Source organism: Aquila chrysaetos, chromosome 15 (genome assembly GCF_900496995.4).
Source record: "Aquila chrysaetos chrysaetos chromosome 15, bAquChr1.4, whole genome shotgun sequence".
In the NCBI taxonomy this organism is placed as follows: domain Eukaryota; kingdom Metazoa; phylum Chordata; class Aves; order Accipitriformes; family Accipitridae; genus Aquila; species Aquila chrysaetos.
This window is the reverse complement of record NC_044018.1, coordinates 13,655,771-13,681,318: the sequence shown is the minus strand read 5'-3', so window position 1 is coordinate 13,681,318 and position 25,548 is coordinate 13,655,771. Positions and strand designations below refer to the sequence as shown.

Below are 25,548 nucleotides of genomic sequence, written 5' to 3'. Positions count from 1 at the left end.
TCTGCCTACAAACATATTTTCTCAGAATCACGGTTGAATCTGTAGATTATTCATATCTATGTCTTTAAAAATTATTAGATTTGTCATTTATCCAAAAGCAAGCAAAATAATGATTGACAGATATAGCAAATAATAGCGAAAGAAAGGAAGTGCATCAAATGAAGATACTCCCAAAGGAATTACTAATATATGAGAAGCCATCGTGATGCAAACAGCCTGGTACTAAAGATACAAAATACCTGCTGTATTTTTCTCTGCACGACACCTGGTTTCTACAGTGTAAGTCAGCAGTCAGTAGGGCTCAGCGAGTGTTTTAAAAATTGTCTTGAAATAAACCTCCAGGACAAAACCAGTACTCAAATTGTCACACAGTAGTCAAGAGAACTACACTGTCAGAGATGCTGTGGCTTATCTGGCCCTTGAACCCAGATGTGTCTGTAGCCGAGGTCGGCCTTAGAAAAGATTAAAGTTGTGTTTCATGATGGAAAACAGTAGGTAATATTTTATGCTGTGCCTTCCACTTAGGAGACAAACGCACCATTGATTTGTGGTGTAACTGTAGAAGCTGCATTTTTTCATTTACAATCTAATTTCATTTTTATAATGACACCCCAGAGATTCTTGCCTTTAACTTTGCTTTGCTAGAAGTTATCCTAGAAAAACGTTGTGTGGAATTTGGGGAAACTTCTGTAAAAACTGGAGAAGCATGTATGCCCATTAACGTATGTGTAAAAAAATAACTTGGTGTGTTACCTGTGTGTGAAGGTACTTTTGTTCATATAAAACCCTGAATACTTTCTGCCAAGCACGTTTATTGTAGAAAACTATGCAAACGTGAATTACACCAACGAAAAGATGACAGTGCTGTATGCAATGTAAAGCAGATTCCCGTTGTAAACACGCATCTCGCGTTTAAAAGAGAAGTCGCCCCGGGTGTCAACGAGACTATCTGCTCCCGGGACTTTGCTGTCTGCATGAACCCGCAGCTACGAGGCCCGGCACCACAGCCACACTCCAGCTTGGATCTGCAGGGGAAAAAAAACCACGCCGGGCTTTCAGAAAAGTGGTAAAATCGTGAGCAGGTGGCCTGAGCGTACGCTAAAAATCCACCAACAGAAGAAAAGTATTTCCTCCTCCGATTCTGCCCTTGGTGTATTAGCTGTAGGGCCGCGCCTGAGCCCGCCGCCCGAGGCTGCCCACCGGGGCCGCGGCCGGGGCCGGGCCCGCCGCGGAACGCGCGGCGCGGCGCCTCCTGCCTCCCACCCGGCGCCATAAAGCCGCGGACGGGGCTGGCGCTTGCGCCCTGCGGTGCTTGGCGGCGGCGGCGGCGCGAAGATGGCGGCGTTTTCGGGTATGCGGTGCCGGGGCAGGTGGGGGTGTCGGCTGTGCCGCCGGCAGCGAAGGACCGGGAGAGCCTGGCGCCTCTGGACCTGCCGGCGCTTTGTGGGGGGGCCGGCTCCCGGTCTCCCGGCGGCGGGCGGGCCCTGTCAGCGGCATCCGCGGCTCCTCGGGCCTGCCCTCGGTGCGGGCCCTCTGCAGTATGCGGCTTACCACGTAGCAGGGCTAAGGCCGAGAGGCCTGTGGGGATGTAGGTGCTCTTCCCGGCCCCTCGGGGTTTTGCAGGCCTTCGGAAGCGGTTGTCGAATTGGTTTTGCTGGTTTCAGTGCACGCGTGGTATGCATGCACCCGGCAAATGGGGTGCTTAAGACTCTGACTCGTTCCTCAGGCTGACTGGTTTCTGTAACGGGAGGCTCGTCATAACTGCTCTGTGTATTGCAGTGCATAATAACTGGTTTTTATAAGAGTAGCTCTGTTCTGTGGTATGGTCTGAAATATGAGTGTAAACTGCAAAAAAATTCCTGTGGAAGGAGGAAACACCGTTGTCCCTCCCGTGCACATACATGCACACATATAGATGACCAATCAACGTTAGGGTACTGTAAAGTTTTAATGTATATGAGCTGCTTTTAATTTGTTTCTTTTAACTGAATTCTTTATATCTAATCATGAGGGAAAATGCTAAAGCTTATTGCATAAGTCTAAAGATGAGTTTAGATGCTAGACAGCAGGATTAGTTTGGTTGTAGTTGAGAAAAATGATATAGTGCCTTGTTTGATTAAACCCTTGTGCTGTATATCAAATTAAACTATATGAACTGGAAGTATATTAAACATGAAAAAAATAATGTAGGGACTTGCATATAGTTTGCAATCAAGAGCTGTTTTTATTGCTATGGAAAAAGCTTTTTGTTTATGTACATTGTCTAATTTTGTAGGAGTACAGGCTAACACTTGAAAATATTACAGCTTGCTGAAATCATGTTAGAAATAAAACATGTTTCTTATAGCATTTATATTATAGAAAATGGAAGAATAATTTCTGGTTGTATACATCCATATACGTCAGTCCAGCTCTCTATATGTGTACATGTGTGTGGAATATGTGAAACCCAGCATGTGACAGGGTAAAGGCTAGCATGTAAAAGGTCCCTTTAGAAAGATACATATTTATACTTAAAGAAATTGATATAGTGTGATCCTATGCACCTGAAAAGGTAACCAGCAGCTAAACTGTTACTTGGATGGTCTAATACCATCGTTTGGGTTGGTTAAGATCTGCTTTCCTCTTGCCCTTATTGAATAGCTGAAGATTTCTTTTTTTTATTCTTCTTTAAATAGAATTTGTTTATCAACATACAGACATTATTATGTGGCTTCATATTTAACTTGTGTCTGAGGTGCAACCAGCAGACCTCGATATGAGTTTGCCAGAAGGGGTATCTAAGTAAAAAACCTTTCAAAGCTGGATGTGATTAGTAACTGTATGAAAATCAAAACATTGTCTAGTTAATATATGTGCTTTAAGTGTGTAAGGCAAGATTTGGTGAAAAGAAACTTAAGCATCTCAAATTTGAGTCCTTATAATTTTTTTCTTTTTTTGAAAACTGTTTGCATCTCAAGTGTAGAGAGAGTTAGGATATTTGTGATTTACAAAGTCTTCCCTGTTGTTTGCATAGGCAGTTTCCTTAAATGTGCAAAGATAAGTACCTTGTCCTTGAAATGATACTCAGTTCCCAGTCTGTTTGTTTTGCTGCTATGTCAGCAACTGCCCCTGTGCCTAGTATATGCCTGACTTGCTCTGCTGTAAGTGGGGACAACTGTCAAAACTGTATGTGGGGAAGGGAGAATGTTTTTTATCTATCACTTGAGTTCTATAGAGAAGGCTGCATGTGCTGTTGCCAAAAAGAATGCTTTTTTTATTTTTGTCTGTAGCTGGAAGTGTTGACACTTGGAAATCTTTTGGGCTGTGTTGAGAGAAATAACACTGCTTGTTCCTTTTTTCTTGCCTTACAGAAATGGGTGTTATGCCTGAGATAGCTCAAGCAGTGGAGGAGATGGACTGGCTGTAAGTAGGAATGAGTTTGGGCCTTGCAAAACCTTTTTTGCCTTTCAGCAATATATGACATGCTGCTTAAAACACCTCTGCTGTCACATTAAAACAAAGCAGATACGTTTTGTTACTGTTAACTGTTACTGCATCTCACGGACTTCTTTTTACTGTGAATGACTAAAGAACACAAATTGTGACTGCAGTGCTAACATTTAAACTTGAACAAGCAAAGCATGACTGCTTATACTTCAGTGTTGTTTGTTTGATAAAAGCCTTTGTGCTTCTGATTTGTTTATTATATATTGTGTGATTATTGGATGAAATACCGTGGCATAATTGATGCTAGTTTAGTAAATGTTTTCTGGACTGCGGTCTGAATTTGTGTTCTTTTGAGTTGATGCTTGCGTAAGTCTTCCACAAAAGTTATTCTTCCTGGGTTTTGTTACTTGTTTGGCTAAAATATTCGACTTCAGAGCTTGTTTTGATTTGTTATTCAGAATGTTATCAGTATGGACAATCTTAGTGTATGTAGTTTTCTCATGTGCATGGTATTAATTAGCTGTGATTGTCCGAAAATGCTCGTTATGTTTAGTTATCTTTACTTTCTCTTCCAGTTTTGAATAGGAATCTTGTAAATGAGGGCTGTGTAAGTGGCTTTAAAAGAAACTCACTTGAAGAATGGAAAACAGGGAATATATAATTAATCTGTTTCTTTTGTGGTTTAGCATAGTGATGTGCGATGTAGCCTTCTTGTCAGGGTACAGCTGAATCTACTGCATCCACCAGTCTTTTACTTTCAAGGTATATCTCCTGTTCCAAGCTCTCCTTGTAAATGGAATCCTTTTCACTTCCTTAGCTGCCAGTCAGGAAGAATAACATTTACCTGCTATTTCCCATCTTGCAGATGACCATGGTTTCTGTGCTTTCCTATATAAGAAAAAAAAATCCTTTTTTCTACTGATAACATTGATTTGTGTTAATGTGTTCTTTCCTGTAGTCTTCCTACAGATATCCAAGCAGAATCCATCCCACTGATCCTGGGAGGTGGTGATGTGCTTATGGTATGTATACAGGATAGCCCTATTCGTAGAAAGCCTATTCTTTTAACTGTTGTTTGTGCAGTCAATTCCCTTCTTTCCAGAATGGTCCATAGTTAGACTAGGTCTCCTGTCCTTCTTCAATAGAAAGTATATTCTTCAGCTAAAAACCTCTTTTTACTTTCCAGTGTGTTTGAACTGTTCTTGTAGATGGGATTCATTCTTTTTAGGCTTTAATTTTTTGACCACTTGACAGGTACTGCCATAAGAGCTATCTGATTTCATCTACTCTCCTTTTTGTGGTAAATATCTGACAAAGATCTGCATGGAACATGATACTGCCTAAATAAATGCTTCAGTATCGATAACCTTGAAGATACAAGATTAGTATGCCTTGTTCATCATGTCTTTTGTGGATCTCTATGTTCTTGATTCTGTAACCAAAGTAACGCTTCCTATAATCTTCTGTAGCACCTCCAGAAATTGGACATACATAGATAGTTTTTCTGGTGCACTCGGAGCTTTTTTTTTTAAGTCTATTTTAAAGGTTTTCCGTGTTTGTATTCACATGTAGTTTATGTAAAGCAATGGCATTACTCTCTAAGATTTTCTGTATTATGCAGAAGTGAAAGTAAACTTAGTTTATTAAAATAGAACTGTTGAACAGTCCTTACAGTATAAGTTGCAACTCTGGTTAAACTCTTAAATTTTTTTTTCCTTTAGGCTGCTGAAACGGGGAGTGGAAAAACTGGTGTAAGTAGTCAAATTGGCAGAAAGTAAAAGTCTTTAAGTGGTGAGAGGTGGTGTGTGTGCTTGTGTGTATGCATATGTACAGAGAATGTGTAAATGTTTGTATATGTATTTAAGCATATTTATAATGTTTATTATTAATGATCTTTACAAACATATGTGTAAGCATTTCTTAAAGTGTTTCTGGCCCTGGGTATTGCACCTGAAAACTAGGCTGACTGTATATCTGGAAATATGTGTATAAATTGTGGAATGAAAGTAACTTCCCATTTTAGGCTTTTAGCATTCCAGTTATCCAGATTGTTTATGAAACGCTGAAGGACCAGATGGAAGGCAAGAAAGGGAAAGCAACTATTAAAACTGGTGGGGCAGGTAAGTTGTTACATGTCACACTCCAAGTTTGGAATACTGTTAATTCATGTCGATTCCAGCACCTCCCAAAGTAAGGTTAACCTAACTTGCCATTAGATAAATATTTTTCCTTAGTTTGAGATAATGTAAGTAGAATATCATCATCCCAGATTTTATAAAACAGTGAATATAAGTTTACTACTGGGGTCATGGGAAGAACTGGGGTGTGTTTGACTGCAGTCTTAGGAACACTCGTTGTCTTCCGCTTAAGGCTGCCTGATCCATACCGTGCTCTTCTGTGTATTTTTGAAAGCCATACAAGTTTAGTGCCTTGCAAGATCTGAAGTGGTAGTAATGTCCAGCTTAAAAGAAGTTTAAAAAAAATCTTCCAATTGCAGGGATAGATGAGACACTAGCAGTGATCCCACACAGTTGGTTGCTGCCTCTTAAGTGAGCTTGAGCAGAAAGCTCTTCTAGGCTCAAACTTATTTTTGTGTGGCTGGGGTAGCACTGTAGTGTGTCTTTCAGTTCTGCTGTGCTGAATAGAGCTGTTGCACTCCTTCTGGCACCTAGCTAGATTTGGAAGTTGAATAACAACATCTTGAGTTGCTGCAGATCTGAACTAGTAAACATTGAACTGAGTAGGAAATGCACAGGGCCAGAACCTACTGATATGGAATGAACTGTAACCATGATAATACTCTCACAGTATTTGAGGGTCTATTACCCATCTGCTTAAATAAGCTTGCAGCTTGAAAGCTAGTAACCATGTCCAGTCTGTGGTGTTTATAGATTGAGATTTATGTAAGTGACAGTAGCTGCACAAAAACCAGTCTGAGATGTTACAGAAGTTCTCATCTTTCAGCTGTGTTATAACTAACTATTGCTACAGTGGTGACAGTACAGTCAACTTAAAAAAAAAAAAAAAACCAAAAAAAACAAAAACAAAAAAAAAACCCCAAAAAACAAAACCTCCTTGAAATAATGTAATGTAAATACATTCAGTAATGCTAATTAAAATTGCGTCTAGCTTTACAGAAATATCCTTATATTGTGGAACTTCTGGACTTTATTGCAACATGTTGTTGGGCATATGAAAAATGAAGTCAGACATTTTATGTGCTATAGGTGCATGTATTTTAGGTCTTCAGTAATGACATTTTAACTAATACCCTGAAAAATATCTTAATGTAAACTTGGAACAGAAATAGCAAATACATTTCAAACTTATTGCTCTTAATGTAGTTTTGGATATTTTCTAGCTGAATTTGATTGTGATTATGTAGAACTCTGGCTTGCTTTATAAATGTCTTCATTGTTTTCAGTTGTATTTTTAAGTAACTTAATCTGTGCTCTCCTTAATGGAATAATCTAAACTTTCATAGAATACCTTTGCGTTATGCATCCGTGCCCCTCCTTCAAGGTGTAGGCCTTCACTTTGACCTCATATGAATTGCATTGGAACAAAGCTGTCTCTCCAGAAAATTAAGCCAAACACTGTAGAGCCAATGTGAACTTCTAATTTGAGTTTTTCAGCCTTTCCTTGTTGTTTTAATGCTTCTTCTGTTGTTGTCTTTCAAATTTAGTGCTCAATAAATGGCAAATGAACCCATATGATAGAGGATCAGCTTTTGGTGAGTTGTCCTAATGCTGCTTTAAATGTTCACTTGAAAATGTTCATTTGGTGAAAAAAAGAATAAACTACAAGAAAGTATGCATGAAGAATTCTTTTAAAAGCAGTTAGGCAATTTCTTTAACTAAAACTGTCTTGTAATTTTCAGCAATTGGATCAGACGGTTTGTGTTGTCAAAGCAGAGAGGTAAAAGAATGGCATGGATGCAGAGCAACTAGAGGCGTGACTAAAGGTAGACACAAAATTATGTATTTTGGAGAGTCTTCTAGAAGTTTCAACTGAAATGCCTGCTTGTCACTCATTGTTAATATAGATGGTTGTATTTAAAACTTATCCATCTGAGCAAATGTGCCATTACTCAATTTACTACTCACTGAAGACTTTGGAATGACAAATACCTCTGTTTTGCTCTCCTTGTGTTGTAAATTAGCCTTTTCCCTGATAGGGGATTGAGTCAGAGGAGACAGAATCATAACCAATACTCATTAGAACATATTTTGTTAAGGTGTTATTAATAGGAAGTAGCTACTCACACTTCCAGTTGTTTCCTCACACACTTCACACAGACCCATGCACAAATTTCATGGTAATGTGGTTGGAGCAACAGTTGAGAGGCCAACCCCAACTCTTTACTCAGAAGTAGAGTCATACTGATACTCCAGTGATTCTAGGTGGGTGTTCAGAAAGATCCTCTAGCAGTCTTGTTTCATCAGGTGTGCAGATAATCCTGTAGTCGGTCTGTACATAGCAGCCAGTTGGATGTGGTTCAAGTTACACAACCAGTTGTTGATGCTAGTGCATGCTGCTGGTCTTGTACTGATTTGGCAGATCTCTGGTGTTCTGAGTTTATCATTTCTTGTGGATTCAATAGAACCACTAGTCTCTCTAGCTTATTGCTCCTTTCGAGCCTGTCACACACTACCTCTCAGCATGTACTTCTGTTTTGCCTGCTGTTCTCAGATAATCTATTTCTTCATTACATACATAGGTACCCACAGAACCTTTTCACACTAACACAGTAGGGGATTTTTGACACTTTCAGCAGGGGTGGAAATGTTAGACTTGCATGGTCTTGGAAGTAGCCAAACTGAACCACCTTGATGAAATTGATCCTTTCTCTTTTAAAGGGAAATACTACTATGAAGTTTCCTGTCATGACCAAGGCTTGTGCAGAGTTGGTTGGTCAACTATGCAGGCTTCACTAGATTTGGGTGAGTTTCCTTCAAAAGAAGAATCCCATAGGCAGTTTTCATATTCACATGGAATGGCTGGAGTCCTGTTCTAGTCTTGCAGAGAATGGGCTCCTTGGGAAGGATATCAATATCAGGGAGTTTAAAACTTTTTATACAAACGTTGTTCTTCCTGTAAGAGGAAATCTGTTTAGTTGGTGGCAATGTTTCTTGTCTCTTGTGACTTTTTCCCTTTTTATTTCAATTTTTTTAAAGATGATGACTGGACACTAGTAAAATCAATAAATGTACTGGTACAAAAATACTAGTTTAGCATATGGTCAAAGCTAGAAGTCTTTAGTTAGCACTGTGTATTTTTTTACATGGTAGTGTTAGATGTTTCATTTACCGATACAAAGAGGAAAAAACATAACCTGTGAACCAAAAGATAAAAAGCTGTACTTTGTCTTGTCTTCAGGGACTGATAAATTTGGCTTTGGCTTTGGTGGCACTGGTAAGAAATCTCACAACAAGCAATTTGACAGCTATGGTGAGGTAAGCTTGAATTGCTTACTGGTAGAAACATTATTAAAAGTTTTTCATGTTGGTTCTGTGCTGTAACAATCAACTGTCTTTCATAATAGTGCTAACTTTTAAGGGAAGGTCACTGGTCAGAAGTACCATGGAACATTGAAGCATTTTTGGATAGGAGCATATTAAAAGGTTTAACAAAAGCAGTTACCAGCTTGAGGCTTATGATTGTGGCTAGACTGCAAATAAATGGTTAGAGTTTAACTGATCTCTTGAAGTTATTTCTTGACTTACTTCATTCTTAGCTTGAACACCACCAATCATCTGTGTACCTTGGTGAATGTCTAAGTGAGGGCATTGTATCCTGTTTATTGGTAGTTACAGTAAAAGTAATCACACAACTCTCTAATATGTCAAAACACATGCTTAAATGCTAATAAGATGTAGTTAGTCACGCTCTATTTCTGGCTATTGAGTTGGGTTTGTCATTAGAACTGTTATCTTAATGTACACTTCTGAAAATTACCAGGAATACCTGTGGTGGTTTTTATGTAGTGTGCCAGTTAAGAGTTCGGATGTTTAAGCATAATTTATATAAACATGAATAATACAGCAGAAACTCAAGTCTTTTTGTGGTATTGATGAACTCTCAATGCCATAAAACTTGGAACTTTTATTACTATTGTAGCTTTTTTTATAGTAGTGACTTCTGAGCTGTTGAATTAGAAGCACTTTATAATACACAGATTCTATTGAATACCTTTACAATGAACAGATTTCAGGGTATTTAAATGAACTACTTGAGTATACATAACATGCATATAGTACCGCGCGCAAGAGTTAGTCTTTTTATATAGTCAAAAGTAGGTTTCTGTTACCATGTTTGGTGCTCTAAGCTTAGATTTACATTGGCTAATAAATGCATGATTAATGCACTTTTCCATAATGCTGAATACTTCCAGGTAAATTACTTGAATTTATCATTGTTGAAGTGTTTGGTTTTAAAGTCAATTTAAAGCAGCAATTAATGTTTACATATCTAAGATAAATTGGGCAGTTTACTGAAGATTTGTAATCAAATAAAAATATGCATGCTATTTAGAGCAGTATTATTGGAATAAATTGAACTTGTTTCTCTCAAAAACTAGCATTTAGTAGGGAGAAGTGGGAAAACTAAAAGTTGACAGAATGTAAGCACTAGGTTTTCTTAATACACTGAACACAATCTCTTAGCTTCACAAACTTCTTTTTGTTATAGGAATTCACTATGCATGATACAATTGGGTGTTATCTAGATATAGATAAAGGACAAATAAAATTTTCCAAAAATGGTAAGTTTTACTCACTTTCTTCTTTGGCATTTTATTGGGATGCTTGTACTGGGGGAGAGGCAGGGAGAGGAATGCACACACATGCAGAGTCTGACTGAACTAACTCTGCTTTCAGGGAAGGACCTTGGCCTTGCGTTTGAAATCCCACCACACATAAGGAACCAAGCACTTTTTGCAGCTTGTGTACTGAAGGTAACTTAGGAGTATCACAGATGTACAAGATCATTAAAACTGTTCTAGTTTTGGTAACTAACTACTTATATGTAAAACTTGCATAGCCATCTACAATTACTGTAGTTGTGCTTGTATACTCTGTTTCCTTTAGTCTACTAGTATTTCAGTACTGGAGTGGTCACCATGGTGTGTTAGCTTTGACGAGTACTGTTCAAGTTAAATATCAAATGTTTAAATTCAAATTTAAATACTGAAACTTGAATATAAGGGTAGAAGAGCATGGATAACTAATTCCTAATACTAGTGCTATCTTGCCTGTATTAAACTTTGATATAATGTGATTCAACAGATGTAAGCAAATAACTTGAAAGTGCCAAAATTCCTGTTTTTGTTTATTCTCAACTATCATTACCGTAGTGTAGTAGTATGTCTTTCTGGAGTTAGTCTCTCTGGGGTGATCTCTTACTGAGTAAAGGTTTTAGCAAAATGTTTTGGTGGTCAGAGAAATGTACAAGTCTTAAAAAAAAAAAAAACAAAACAAACAAACAAAAAAAACAAACAAAAAAAACCACCAAAAAAACCACCGCGTTTTTTTTTAATTGTGGTTTGTCATTGAAAATGAATGGAACATAAAAGTTCAAAAACGGTTTCCTATGTATCTGTAAACATGGGAGTATTTTGATGTAGAAGAAAAGAGCTTTAAGAGCTAGAACCACACACAAAATGTCCGGCAGGCTTTAGACAGCTTGGGAAGGGGAATGTGTAAGATGGGAGAAAACACCACCTTCTGCTCTTCCTCATCTAGCTGGTTTCTCATGAGAAAATTAATTATGGAATTTTTTGTTAGTTTATGTGGTCTCTTGAATCTGTCTGTATGACACAACTTTGTTGAAATCTAGAATGCTGAATTGAAATTCAATTTTGGTGAAGAAGATTTCAAGTTTCCACCAAAAGATGGCTATATTGGTCTTTGCAAGGCTCCCGATGGTAATGTTGTAAAATCACAACACTCAGGTAGGTTAGATTTTTAAACTTCTCTCAGTAATATATTCAGATATTGTTATAGTACATCTTTTGATCACATAATTGCTTCATTACTGCTGTATTCAATGGATATCGTACAATGATCTTACTGGTAGCAATAGTAGTACTTTTTTAAAGTATTCCAAATTTTCTTCATCTTAAACCACAAATACTCTAACATTTTGAATTTAGAAATGCATGAGATAGAGAAGTTCAGCTAAGTTACTCAACAGCGTCATCTTAAAAATAAGTATGTGTGTAAGCTCTGCGATAAAATTAATTACGCTGCATGGCCAGTATACCCACTGTCATGGCAAGATTCACTTGTAATCTCTGAATATTAATCTGAAGCTATTCATAATTGAGTGAGCAATAACATCACCTGTTAATGGAGCACTTAGAATCATGAAGGTTTAGATTATTAGTAGAAAATCCAAGTTTGTTTCCAGTAAAAAATATCTGGGATAGGAATGTAGTTTGTCTTAATAGCATATGTTTTTCACTTAGGAAATGCACAAGTGGTTCAAACACAGAACCTTCCAAATGCTCCGAAAGCATTGATTGTAGAGCCATCAAGAGAGCTGGCAGAACAAACTTTGAACAATGTGAAGCAGTTCAAAAAATATGTTGATAATCCCAAATTAAGGTAACAGTGCATCTGTTATAATTGTACTTATGGTATTGTCCACAGACATGACTTGCAGGGGGGTAGAGGGTGTTCCACTTTGTAGCTAAGTGGACCTTAGTCTGCAGTGCTACTGGTAATAGCCTCTGTAATATCTGCTACCAACCAACCTTCTGACTTTTCAGCTACAGTCAGACTAGTTAGGGTTTTTTTGATGTGTTTTATCTATGGACTACATTGTCATGGTATGACAAATCTGTTTGGATTTTTTCTTCAGATGATTAAAAACATTAAGTATCATACACCTTTGATAAAGAAAAGCACATCTGCTTACTGCCCTTCTTTTCTGAGCATCTTCCTGTGCCCCCCACCTCCCTTGCCCTCATTTTGTTTGTTTTTTGTCTCCAACAGATAGTTATATACAAGGTCTGCTCTGTTTACATTAGGGTACTTGTAGGACAAATGTTGCAGTGATTAGCATGGGCATGCAGTTCTGCAAAGTGAATAGTCTACAAGTTACTTTAGATCAAAGTTGTTTCTCTTTTGACTGTGCTTATAAAACTTAAACAAGTGTCTCCATATTCTAAACAGTCAGTTTACAAGAGTGCTTTTACTAGAATTGAAGGGGAGTAGCAATGGGGAGAGGCAAGCTACGATGTAAGATTCATTTAGTTTACTGTTATTTGCATTTCTAGTTTTCAAGAACACAGGAAACTTAAACTAATATATGTTTGAGATTTTTAAGGAACAGATTCTTTTTTAAGGTGAAATTGTTTAAGACGTTAATGTGTGTAATACAACAGCAATAAAGTAATCAAATTCAAATACAATTCAGTAACAAAATTTTTGCTTCTTGAACTAAAATACAATACCCTATGTGTGAAGGTATTAATTTTAATTCTTTTTCCTATTCTTTTTTTCTTAAAAGTTACTGTTCAGAGCTGTTAATAGTAAACTACTGGTAAAAGAATCAATCTTCAGCCAGATGTTTAATTTATCTTCTGAATATAATAAATTAGCAAATTTCAAAATATGGTTATGTAATTTTAGGGAACTGTTGATTATTGGTGGGGTTGCTGCAAGAGATCAACTCTCTGTACTGGAACAAGGAGTAAGTTGTATTTTTGTTCATATGATTTAATAGTTTGTGTTCTGAATAACTCATGATGTTGCTAGAGAATAGTAATGGTGCTTCTTGTAACTCCTGTAAACCTGATAAAAAGAAATGGTGCACTTGATAGCAAGCTTGTGTTGCACTGGTCTAGCATTTGTTGCTTTATTTCCATGGCAATTGTCAATACAGATGCTTATAGTAGTTGGTCAAATTCTGTTGAAGCCTAAGTACTTCTGAAAATTTTAAAATAAAAGTGTAATTTTTGCCATTTGTCCTTAACTAACAAGACAGTTTTCCTATTAACTTCTGCTTCACGTTTATGTGAATAAAACTGGTCTGCAATTACCAGGGTCAACCTACACCATAAACCAGTCCTGCATAGAAAGAACCGCTCTAGCTTCAGCAGCATGGGATGTACAATCACTTCAGTCATGCTGTAGGGATAGCATAGTCATTTTTTTATTTGGAACCTCACTTTTGGAAGGAAGGCCACATCACTATTGATAATTTTTTCAGTTATTCTAGCTGCCAAAATACAGATTTTTCTCCTAAGCAGGCTTGAACTGGAAGATTGCTAGACTTTCATGTGAATGGTAAATTCATGGCGGCGAACACTTCCATCTGGCAAAATCTTAAGTTATTTCTGTAGCTGATAGGCTTGATATGTATATTTCCACAGTGAGAAAAATTGAATTTATTTTATCCCCATTTATAAACATATCTGTTTGTTGGCTTCAGATAACAAAGTTATACAGCTTGGGGGGTGGGGGAGGGGAGAAGAGAGCAGGGGCACACCACTTCCCAAAGTAAGAGAAGGCTTCCTGCCTAAGGCAGACTGCTAATGAAATGGCAGCAGAACCAAAATGCAGATTGCCCAGAGAGGCTGTGGGACCTCTTTCCTTAAAGATACTGAAAATTTTATTGGACAACTACTTAAAGCAACTTGGAAATTTTCCTTGATTTGCGTGTGATGGTGGAAGTGTAGACCATATGACCTCAAGAAGAGATCCCTCCAACCCAAATTACTCTAGGATTCTATGAAGTTATAATTAATAGAAAATAAGGCCTCATACTGATAATTGTCTCAATCTTAAATATAGACAAAGCTGGTAATGCCTCTAGTTAGTTACAGGACCAATTCATACTCCTGTATATTTCATAGGTGGATATTGTTGTTGGAACTCCTGGAAGACTGGATGACCTGGTCTCAACAGGAAAGCTTAATTTATCTCAAGTTAGATTCCTGGTTCTGGATGAAGCTGTAAGTAGAGAACTAAGTAAAACTTAAGTTCTGTTCTTTAATGCAATGTGACATTTCCTAAAAGAGTCAGTGAAACATCATTGTTCTATACCATTTGGTACTCAGTGGAACAACAATTAGCTACCTATAGACATTCCAGTTTAATCTTCTTGTTTGTAACCATAGTAACTTACGTATATTTTTCCCTTTGTGGCCTCTGGTAAAGCTGTTTGAATTTTTTATGATAGAGAAATGTATTTCAGGCTGTATTCACAAGGTAGTGAAGTCTGTCCTGGTCACTGTACAGGGAACTTGAAAGGACAGAGATGAGAGAAGCCTTTTTGGTTACCCAGCAGGCCTTGAAGCCAATGAATGCTGTAGTCAACATGCTGTGAAATGAGTGCCCCTCTCTCTGATCTGTTATAGTACAACAGAATATTCATGAAGATGGAATGCCTTGGGGGATTAGCTAGGAGAAGCTACTGAGACAGATGTTAAATTTCTTGTGAAGCACAGCAGCTGTGCTTGTAAATACTCCAAATTTTTACTTTTTTTCCTTCCTTAGTAATAACATCCCAGCCAGGCATTAACGTGTCCACCTAATTGAAAGAGAGAACTTCTGAGACCACAAGTGTATTGCTTATTTAACTGAAGTGTATAGATTGAGAAATGAGAAATAAGAATTGCAGCTTTATTTCTTTTATTCCCATGTAGGATGGCCTTCTCCTCCAAGGTTATTCAGATTTCATAAACAGGATCCACAGTCAAATTCCTCAGATAACTTCAGATGGAAAGAGACTTCAGGTATAAAATTTGTTTCTGTTTTGCAGGTTTTTTTTGTGGTGGTTTTGGTTTTTGTTTGGAGGTTTTTTGTGGTGTGTACTGCTTTCGAGTGTTGACTATTACATGGCATGGAACATGCTTCTTTGAAATAGAGTTTGTTATACCTCTTGTCCCAATCTAACACTTGTTCATTGGGTTCAGTAATTGCCTGTGAATATGTATTTTTAGGATACTAGATCTTGAAGCCTAGTGTTTAGCAGTATTTGAGTTATTTAGAATAAACCCATCTGAAAAAAGAGTGACTACATACATTATGATTTCTAATGCTCTAATAATTTTAATTCATCAGCTCTCAGTAATTCTGCTTTCTTCCTCTTACATGATTGGGTTTTTGTAAGAGAGTAGTTAAGTAAGTTATTTTTTTTTTGACTCTCATCAGCTGGGTGGTTCCTGTGGTGAGGAAGGCCAGTCAGGGACTTGTTTCTGTTGTGCTACATTATGCTATTCAACTACATAACATTCTTCCAGTTCTACTCTGACATTTTTTTGCTGGGAGAATCTATCTTCAGTGGTATCCATACAGCCTTCTTCTCCTCAGGTGATTGTGTGCTCTGCAACACTACATTCTTTTGATGTGAAGAAACTATCTGAGAAGATCATGCATTTTCCCACCTGGGTTGATTTGAAAGGAGAAGATTCTGTCCCTGAAACTGTACACCATGTAGTTGTCCTTGTAAATCCAAAAGCTGACAAACTCTGGGAAAGGCTTGGCAAGAATCATATCAGAGTAAGTGGTCTATAAGTGAAAACTAAGTTTATTTGCCCATGTTTACTTATTTAACCTTCAGAATCGGGGCCTAATGTTGTAGGATCTTTGCAAGCTATTGAAACAACTTAGTGTATCTGAAATGGTTTGTTCCAGGGTAGTCAGCGTCATGATATTGGTGATGTCGTAACACTGTTTCTGACCAGCTCAGTCTTACAAACATGATTGAGGAAGATCTTGACAGAGTAACATTCTGATTTGTACTAGAGAACAATGGCACTGCACTGCTTTTTCACTCATTTCACAGCTAATGGTCTGTGGCCTAACTGTAGTTAGTACCTGTCTTTTCTGATTGAACAGGAGGAATCAAACTTTTCAACATAGATCATTCTGTAAAGTAGTTTTGTCTCTAACCTATGTGAGATGAGCAATTTTTAGAGGAATGGATTTCATCTCAGACTACACTTGAGACTCCACTTTAAATTCTGCATTAACCTGACCCCTATTCATGTGAGGAGGTGGTGGTTATTGAATTCTTTAGTTTTTGAGTTTTGAATAACCTGGGACTGTATATCATTCTCACCAACTCTTATGCAGTTACAATTGATAGGTTTTCTTAACCCCTCGTTGTCTGTGGAACCTCCCTTTGTTAGGTCTGTTAGAGCCTTTTCATTAAGTCTTAGCAGGAATTTATTTCTCTTGGGTTTTAGGTTTATATCTGTTTCAGCTTAGCATAGGGAAGAAGATAAGGAGCAACTGTGTTTGTATGATTTAGCCATGATTATAGTACATTGTTTTCAGATTTGGTGGGGGTTTTGTTTATTTGTTTTTTGTTTTTTGTTTTTTTTTTAATTCATCACTTTGTTCAAAGGTGGCTTCTATCCAGTGTCTACATGCATAATTTTATTGTCCTTTTTTATTGAACAAGTTTTGTGTGCTTACACTCAAGACTTCTTTAGCTAAAGGTAGATTAGCTTGCCTGGTGGGAAAACAGAATGCTAAGATTACTTTTAAATTTTGTTTTATTTCTTGCTAATTATAAGTTAATGGAGTTAAGTATTTTCTGTAAAGTGTGGACTAATGGCTTGCGGTGGGGTTGGTTTATTTTTTTTCCTAGACTGATGAAGTACATGCAAAAGACAATACACGACCTGGCGCTAACACTCCAGGTAATCAGCAACATTAGTTAAGTAATAGCTTGTGAAATAATCCTTTGTAAATGTTATGAAGTAAAGCTAAATTATAGTAGATATTGGCCTTGAGTCATGTTCCTCCAAATTTTTGTTTCTACACTTTGTGAAGAGATGTGTTTCTGTAATTAGGGGGGAGAGAAAAAGTCTTGAATATATATTTTGCAGGTATGTAAAAAAAAAGTGTTTGTTGGTATGCATAAGTAAACTGAAACTCCTTGGAGCAGGGGAGCATGGGGGGCAGAAGAAAAAACTGAAGGTCTAGCTCACTTGTTCTGCTAATAAAAGTTTAACTGTACCGAAAGGCTAGAGAGAACTTTAAGTGTGTGCTGTTCAAAGGCTATTCATATTTTTAAACAATTTGAGTGAAATAACTTCTTTACTTTTACATAGAAATGTGGTCTGAAGCTATTAAAATTCTGAAAGGAGAATACACCGTTCGGGCAATCAAAGAACACAAGATGGATCAAGCAATTATTTTCTGTAGGACTAAAATAGATTGTGATAATATGGAGCAGTACTTCATCCAACAGGGTGGAGGTAATGTTTTTCACAAAAACCTTACTCTGCTCACTTGTTTATTTCAAAGCCAAAATTGTATGATGGAGGTCACTGATACTTGGACACCACACAGATAAAATTGTGCTTAAGTTTTTTGACATACTCACTGGGCATTAAAAATCAGGGTTTGGTAGCAGGGAGCTGCAGGGGTGCTCTTTGTGGGAGGAAGCAATGAACTGCCCTGTACCTCTTCCAGACAGCTCTGAAATGGCTGGAAACAACCTATTGTGTACCAAAATTTGAACCAATGAAAAGACTATATGGTGCCTCTGCTGAAACATGTATAAGTGAGTTGCTGGGGCTGGAGACAGGAAGAAATGTGTTTGTACAAAAGTGCACGCTTAAGGAGATGTGGAAGGAGATGTGAGAGAAAGCACAGGGGGACACTGACAGGGGGCAGTGGGGAGAAGGGTGAAGGCACATTTGGGGAAACAAGGAGAGCTTAGACTAGGCAGGAGTGAGATGTGCCTGCACAGACCTCCTGGGGCGGGGGGGGGGGGGGGGGGGGGGCGGAAAGGTGCTTGTTTAACTGTTTGTCTTGTTTTTCCTCAATGCCTGTATCAGTAATTAGAAGTTTGTTAATTGGTAATAAGTGAAATTGCCCTGAGGCAAGACTTTTGCCCACATAATGTACTTTTTACCAGTTCTCTATGGTGTTGTGTCATAACTTACATATGATGTTATTAATGCCTAGCAACTCTTTCAGGCCCTGACAGGAAAGGACATCAGTTCTCATGTGTCTGTCTGCATGGTGACAGAAAACCTCAAGAAAGAAAACAAAACCTGGAAAGATTTAAGGTGATGCAGCAGATTCTTGAAGGCTTTTCCCTCACTTCCCAATATCTGAAATCATATGTTAATTTGTGTTGCTACTTCTCCATTTAAATTAAATTGTGTTCAAATGCTCTATGACCCACTTCCTAAAATTCTGAGGCACAGTTTCTTTAGGTGAAAATCTATACTGTCAGTCAATATGACCTTTGTGAGTTTTCATTGTGAGGACAAGTGGGCTTACTTTTAAATAAAACCTAAATTTGAGCTCTGTAACAGATTACATTTTTTTTAAAAGTCTTTGGTTCTTAAATATTAAAAGAAAAAAGTTATTAGACAGTTTGGGGTTTGATTAAGTCATTCATCGATTTATACTTGCCTAATGCTGTTGGGGAAAGAAATAAGGATGTAAATTGACCAAGCTATTCATGTTCAAAAACTTCCACTGTTGCACTGTGGAAGAGCTTTATTTGAAGTGTTCCTAAATGTAGAGAGGCACTTCAAGGTGAAGTAAATGCGAAGGACTAATGTTTCATTGCCTGGGACTTTCTTTGGTTTACTTAGCACAACACTTCTTTAACTATGTTTTCATAGAGAGGAGATGTCCGTTTCTTGATCTGCACAGATGTTGCTGCTAGAGGAATTGATATTCATGGTGTTCCGTATGGTAAGATATAACTTTTAAACTAAGCTATTGAATTGCATACAGCTTCAATATATTTGCAATCTTGTCAACTAGTGCAAACAGGTATATGACTTACAGGTTAATTTTAAAAAGTTGTAGATGTTAAAGGCTTGAACTAGGCAACTTTTAATTTGATTGTTCACCATACCTTCTCAAATACCTGATGATATTCTGCATTGTTAGGGATTCTTCATTTGGTTTTTCCACTCTTGTCAAAAAGTAATAATGGAAAAAAGGCAGTTTTATAGTGGAAGCCTTAAGTGTAGGTATTGCAGCTAATGACACCTGTAACTGCTGTAATACAAAGTAAGGTATATGGGCTAAAGAGAGGGATTGCAGCAATCAAAATCATTATTTTAGGTGTCTGATCTGTGATCTTATCTTGTGTATGTTAAAAAAACCCCTTGTATTCTCTGTGTGGATTTTACAGTTATCAATGTCACACTGCCTGATGAAAAGCAGAACTATGTTCATCGAATTGGGAGAGTAGGCAGAGCTGAGAGGTATGTATGTATTCAGAGTAGTTGCCATGTTTTCTTGATATTTTTTGTTGTTGTTTTCTAAGTTGGCAATAGTTATTGGCATCCATTTTTCTCTCTCCCTTTTCCCCTAATATTACAGGATGGGTTTGGCAATCTCCCTCGTGGCAAAAGAGAAAGAAAAGGTAATTATACTCCAAAGCAAAATTGAACAGACGTTATTTACTGAAGTTCCATCCACAGCTGATGTCTGACTTTAATATACTGTATTGGAAAACTGCTTATTTGTTCTTGCTTAATTGAAAGGGAATTTAAATAGGTATCTGAGTTCTTTTTCATGCTATAATTAAAGTGGATGTACTAAACTTTCACAAAGTTTAGAAGTTGTTTTCCTGTATTTCTAGGTTTGGTATCATGTATGCAGTAGTCGTGGAAAAGGGTGTTACAATACTAGACTGAAGGAAGAAGGAGGTTGTACCATATGGTACAATGAGATGCAGGTAAACGTTTTCCTTAACCAGAATGTTCTAATTCCTCTAAAAGACTGTGAAATATAGTTCTTGTTTTAGCTGGGTAGTTGAAGTACAAAGCTAGTTTTACGGTGTTTATAACCTTTGATTCCATTTGAAGAAATTAGAAGACTTTGCAAGTTATACTTTCTAGAAGTTATTTCTTTAATTATAAAAGCTTCTTTTAATATTCCCAGCCAATTCTGTTGGAGTCTTATTTTCAGCTTTTCTGTAGTCTTCCTAATCAAATGCTGTTAAGAGTTACACGATGTTAGTTAAATATTCTTGTTTAGATGGTTTGTTGCAAAACTGTAAGTAACTTAAAACTGTTGTTCCTCTAACCTGGAATTAGTGTGTTACTTACGTACATTTTCCTTGGGATTTGTATACCAAGTATGAATGCTTGTTAAATTCACAGTGCTTCCCTTCTTTCTACATTAAAGAAGGGTGTATGATATATCATCTGTGGTAAAGTAAGCTTGCACTGTGAGCTCTTTATTATAAAGTAGCCCCACTCATAAGTAGGGTAGTATGTAAAATAAAGGTTTCTAGGTAGGATAAAGAAATACTGAGATTGGAAATGAACTTGTGTAGTCCATTTGAGCAGAAAATGTGTTAGTCTTTGGTATCTGTGCCCAAATTGTTTTTTCTGTTCAGTTCCTGTTGAAACTACTTGAATGTGACTGTTCAGAACGCTAGTCCGACTGAAGTCTTGGACCATAAGAGTACTTTAAGACTTTTTTTTTCTTTTTTTTTTAAGTTGCTGGGGGAGATTGAAGAACACTTAAACTGCACTATTGCCCAAGTTGAACCAGACATAAAAGTACCAGTAGATGATTTTGATGGGAAAGTTACATATGGGCAGAAAAGAGCTCTGGGTGGTAAGCAATGAACTCCTCTTGAGTTACCTTGCTATGCAATGCTCAGTTTCTTGGTTGTCTGCTGTATAACTACAGAATGATAGATTAAAAAAACCCTGCTAGTTCTTTGCTGTCTTCTGCATTTGTTACATGCAATCTATGGTTTGCAAGTGACAAAAGTGTTGTATGCCTGTGTTTTTTGTTTGTGCCTTTTTTTTTTTTTTCTTAAGAAGCTAACAAAGTTACTTTAACTTTCTGAATGACTGTGGTTGAGCATTATTAGTTCTGCTGAAGAATGGCTTTGAACACATCATTTAGATTGGGTCTCTTTTGGCAGGTGGACTGTATAAAGGCCATGTGGATATTCTGGCACCTACAGTACAAGAGTTGGCTGCCCTTGAAAAGGAGGCTCAGACATCTTTCTTGCATCTTGGCTATCTTCCGAACCAGCTGTTCAGAACATTCTGATTGTGCCACACTTGAGACAAGGCTTGAGTTAATAAATGCTCTACCCTGCAAATACAAAAATTCCATACTGTCTCTGAATAGCAGTAGTTAGAAAAGGATTAAAATTAAATATACTTATTGCATGATGAACAGTGTGTTCAGCATTAAGTCTGTGTTAGCTGTTTTCTTGATAAATAAAATAAGTTGAAGATGAAATGGTTTCTTTTGCTCTTCTTTTGCTTTGCCTGGAGGATTAATTTGAAGAATCATTCTTTGCATAGCTTTTTGATTTATTGAAAATACAAGTATATTTAAGCAAATCTGGAAGAAGGAGAGTTTAATCCTTTTCTTTGCAGAATATATGTTAAAATTACTTAACTAGCTGTGTATTTAGATTTTTTAATGCTGGGCTTTTTAAAGATGCTTCCATATTCAGACAGCTCTTTATATTTAAGATATTGAAGAAAAAAAAAAAAACTTCCTAAAGTCTGTATTTGAGGCTCTTGGTTATCCTAAAACCCTAAATCTGGGCTGATAACTGTTTTGATTCTGTAATACTAGACTTCTCAAAGTTAATGTGTCTTAAATTTCTGAAATTAAAGTTGTACAGAGAATTCTACAATACTCTGAGGTCATGGGAAGGTAACACTGTAGTATCAAAACAGTTCATAAATCTTCAGGAAAAGCTTTTTCATGCAGCAGTATAGGTTGAAGTACTTAATGCCTCTTGTGCTGCTTTCAGGCAGGTTGAATTTGTTCAGGTGAAGTTACTGTAGCCTGATCTGGATTTTTTTTAGCTTCCTTTTTTCTCTAGTGACTCCTCTAATGATACTTAGAAATTTCAGTGACTTTGCCTGCTAATTGTCACCTGAAATATCAAAGGTCATTGGGCATGCCAGACAACCCAGAATGAAGGTAACTGTTTGCCTTCCTCATGAAGAGTTCTAGTCATGAAACATTCAGTCCCCTTGGAGAAAACAGTGAAAACCAGATTAAACTCAGGTTGAGCAAAGAAACAAATTTTTTGTGTATTGTTACCTGGAGAGGGCAGACTGAGAGTCCTAGCTATTATAATAAAATACATAGATTTCTTAAGTTCAGTAAATTTAATACTTAAATTTGTTTTAATTGTGGTGTTACCTGATCGTACACTGGTCATTGTGGAATCCTTCTCTTAATACCTTTTATATACTTTAAAACTGGGGGGGGGATGGGAGGACACACTGGATGCTTATCATTAGAACTTGGGAAGAAAAGTTGTACCATTTGTTGTATTGGTCTTCTCTTGTCAGGCAAGAGTAATGAAATCTATTGACTGTAAGTCAGTCAAAATTAATTGATTGCACTGCCTAAAATTATTCTAGATACAAAAGAAAACAGGTCATGCATGTTTCCAAACTGAAGCTGAGAGTAAAAAACAGTTTCATCTAGTTTAAAGTGGACATACTGCATATTTAATTGGGGGGAAAATGGTGGGTAGATGGAATCAAAATCTTCCCAGCATTGATCTTTTTGTTAGTGTAACATTTATTCTACATCTGCTATATGTTCAAAGTCCTGGTGTCTTTCAAGATTAGCTATTGGGTATCCAAACTTCAGTGAATGATTACAAATTATGACTATTCAGCGTGGCTTTTTTTAGTCCTAAAAATGAAAGTGGCTTTAGGCATATAACCTTACACATGCCAATACTTATTTAAAATATGTATTTCCTTGGTGTAGGAGCTAAAATTACTAAAATGGCCTAATGTATACTTGTTTTCAGGAGAGTTCTGCAGATGTGCCTTCAAACACTGCAGCATGAGGGAGGTACAGGTGGAAACAGTTTCTGGTTGAGAAACTTTAAAGGTTGACTGAGATGTCAAGAGCTTAACTGTGTCTTGTGCTAGACAACAGAAAATCCTCAGTGCCCTGATGAGTAATCTCAGGGAATAGTATTTAGATGAGATGGCACGTAAACTACTTGCAATTGTTTTGAGGGACCTGGTCTGGGTTTTTTATATTACTTTCAGTTACTGCTGACTTAAACACTAAACAGATGAACTTTCTGGAGAACATCACATTTCTTCAGAAAGCAAGTAAGGGTTTTTAAAAAAAAAAAGCTTAAAAAATAAAATAGAAAGCTAAATGGAATTATACCGAATTGAGTTCAGACACTTGTCCCTGGCATGAAGTCTGTAGATGTTCACTGTCTTCTGTTATTTTTATTTCAGAATGCACATGCCTTTACACCTAGTAACAGTAAGTGATAAGCCATATGTACCTGGATGGGCATTGATTCCACTTAAAAGCTGTAACTACCTTTTTTTCAAGCAAGCACTGACTTGCTTTCGCATCCGCAGTCAAGATAAGAAAATGTTTTCCCATTGCAAGTTAAAGTCAACCAATGTGTAAGTACAGAATTTCTTAGGATCAGGTGATGTTGTACATCTTGTCATTGGGAGTATTCCAAGTGATACACAAAAAAAAAGTCTCGTTGAAATTAAGTACCTAATTGTGTGTCTTTATGCATACCTGTGTATATACATGTAGGCTGTTCTGTCTATGTATACTATGTGTATATGACTGGGGGGTGAATGTTCCGAATGTGCTTTTTGTTAGATGACTAACCATTCATTGACTGCCTCGTGGTGGTGCTGATGTTTCACCTATGTTTAGAGAAGCTGCTAGTATACCAGCCTACTGCTTCCAACTGGGTCACTTACATTCTCCCTGTTCTTTTTTTTTCTCCTTAGAAGCAAACAAACTCCTAAACAAAAAAGAACTTAAAGCTGTTAGAACTGTTTGTGTGGAGTACAAACTCACAATGAAGGGCCCTTGCTTCACTGGCTGACTTTTTGTTGCAGCTTGAATAAACATGCTGTTTAAGCTGTTAGGATAGTTAATCCACTAACTTCTGTTTTAAATGGCTTGTTCCTTGTCTGGATACAAAGCTAATTCTTGCTACTGTACATGTCAAAACTGTGTTTATTTATCTTCTCGGTGTTGATTTCTAGGGCTGGCTAACTGAAAACAGCACAAAAAAATAGGCTTTCATATGTGCCCCAGGCAGTATTTGTCACAGTTTACTGGCTTTAGAACTCTAAGCAAATCCCATGTAGGCATGCTTGCTGTGCTTCAGCTTTTCTGACCAAAAGGGGAAAATACGGGAAATTCTAAATTAGCTTAAGCAAAATGAACAAGTAAAAATTCTAGTTTTAAGCTGGTTTTTTCCTAGTTATATTTTAATATTGTTGTTATTTATTATTAAATTGTTGTAAAGTAGGGTAGGGAGAGATTTTTGTTTGGCTTTTTGAGTTTATCACTTGCTTATTGGAGTGTCCTTGTTCAATAGCTTTGTATTTTTGACTAATTTGCTGTAGTACAATGTCTTGAGAGAATTCACATCCTTATTGGATGATTAACTATTCATTTGAGTATTTATAACTACTGGTAGTAGTCTTTCTTTGTTTTCCTTTACGCTCCTATAAAGGTTCCTTTTATGGAAGGGAAAAGGATACAGATGGTGTTTGCCACTCAGCGCCCAAACTGCTGAGCTGGGGCCCCCTTTCAGTGTACTCCAAAGGCAGGAGTTCACTGGTCTCTTACGCTTTAAGTATGGTTCTGTTTTGCTACTGTGAAAGCAGACAAAATTGCTGCTGGCAACACAAACTTATACTCCAGTCTTCTCATGTTTATGGAATCACACATACAAGTAAACGTGCCTGGTCTATTTGAAGAGGTAATTGGCCTGTGGTCACTACCATATGTGAATATCCATATAATGCAATAAGCTGGGCTCCTACTTAAGCCAGTTAGCAAAACAACTGCATCTCAAGTAGATTAGATAAATGTAAGAAAGGGGAAAAATGGGGTGGTGAGTTCAAAGCGTGAACTTCACCAAGGAGTGTGTACCCTTCTGCCTTGCACCTCTGTTTGTAGATAGGGAAAAGCGTAAAAGCTAGGGACACTTAAAGAAACCCTTTATAACTGCAGTTACACCAACAATTGCCAATAGACAAAATGATCAGGTATGCAAGGGGTGAGGGTGAGGAAAACCTAGGGCTTGTGTAAGGAATCCTCTTAACAATACTTCTTTGATAAGTTGCTTGAAAGCAAAGTTGCTACTCTACGGAGTTGCTACTAGTTG

The 25,548-nt window shown here is 37.2% G+C and overlaps 1 protein-coding gene across 1 annotated transcript; it reads left to right on the top strand.

Moving 5' to 3' along the window:
• The first annotated feature begins 1,229 nt into the window (after positions 1–1,229).
• DDX1 (DEAD-box helicase 1) lies at positions 1,230–21,635 on the top strand. Its single transcript, XM_030037540.2, has 26 exons — positions 1,230–1,351; positions 3,354–3,405; positions 4,388–4,451; positions 5,151–5,180; positions 5,453–5,549; positions 7,115–7,162; positions 7,310–7,393; positions 8,289–8,372; positions 8,809–8,885; positions 10,120–10,192; positions 10,308–10,384; positions 11,266–11,380; positions 11,897–12,035; positions 13,065–13,125; positions 14,291–14,389; positions 15,083–15,172; positions 15,750–15,938; positions 17,035–17,086; positions 17,501–17,647; positions 18,375–18,466; positions 19,034–19,106; positions 19,555–19,627; positions 19,746–19,788; positions 20,008–20,103; positions 20,873–20,993; positions 21,310–21,635. Exons 1-26 carry the CDS (start codon positions 1,336–1,338, stop codon positions 21,438–21,440), a joined length of 2,223 nt encoding a protein of 740 aa, XP_029893400.1. The 5' UTR covers positions 1,230–1,335; the 3' UTR covers positions 21,441–21,635.
• Positions 21,636–25,548: the final 3,913 nt, after the last annotated feature.

Bases quoted from the DNA above. Each gene is read 5' to 3' on its own strand.
- DDX1 (XM_030037540.2), top strand. The intron at 12,036-13,064 runs GTAACAGTGCAT...ATGTAATTTTAG, and splicing joins GTTGATAATCCCAAATTAAG to GGAACTGTTGATTATTGGTG. The intron at 20,994-21,309 runs GTAAGCAATGAA...CTCTTTTGGCAG, and splicing joins GCAGAAAAGAGCTCTGGGTG to GTGGACTGTATAAAGGCCAT.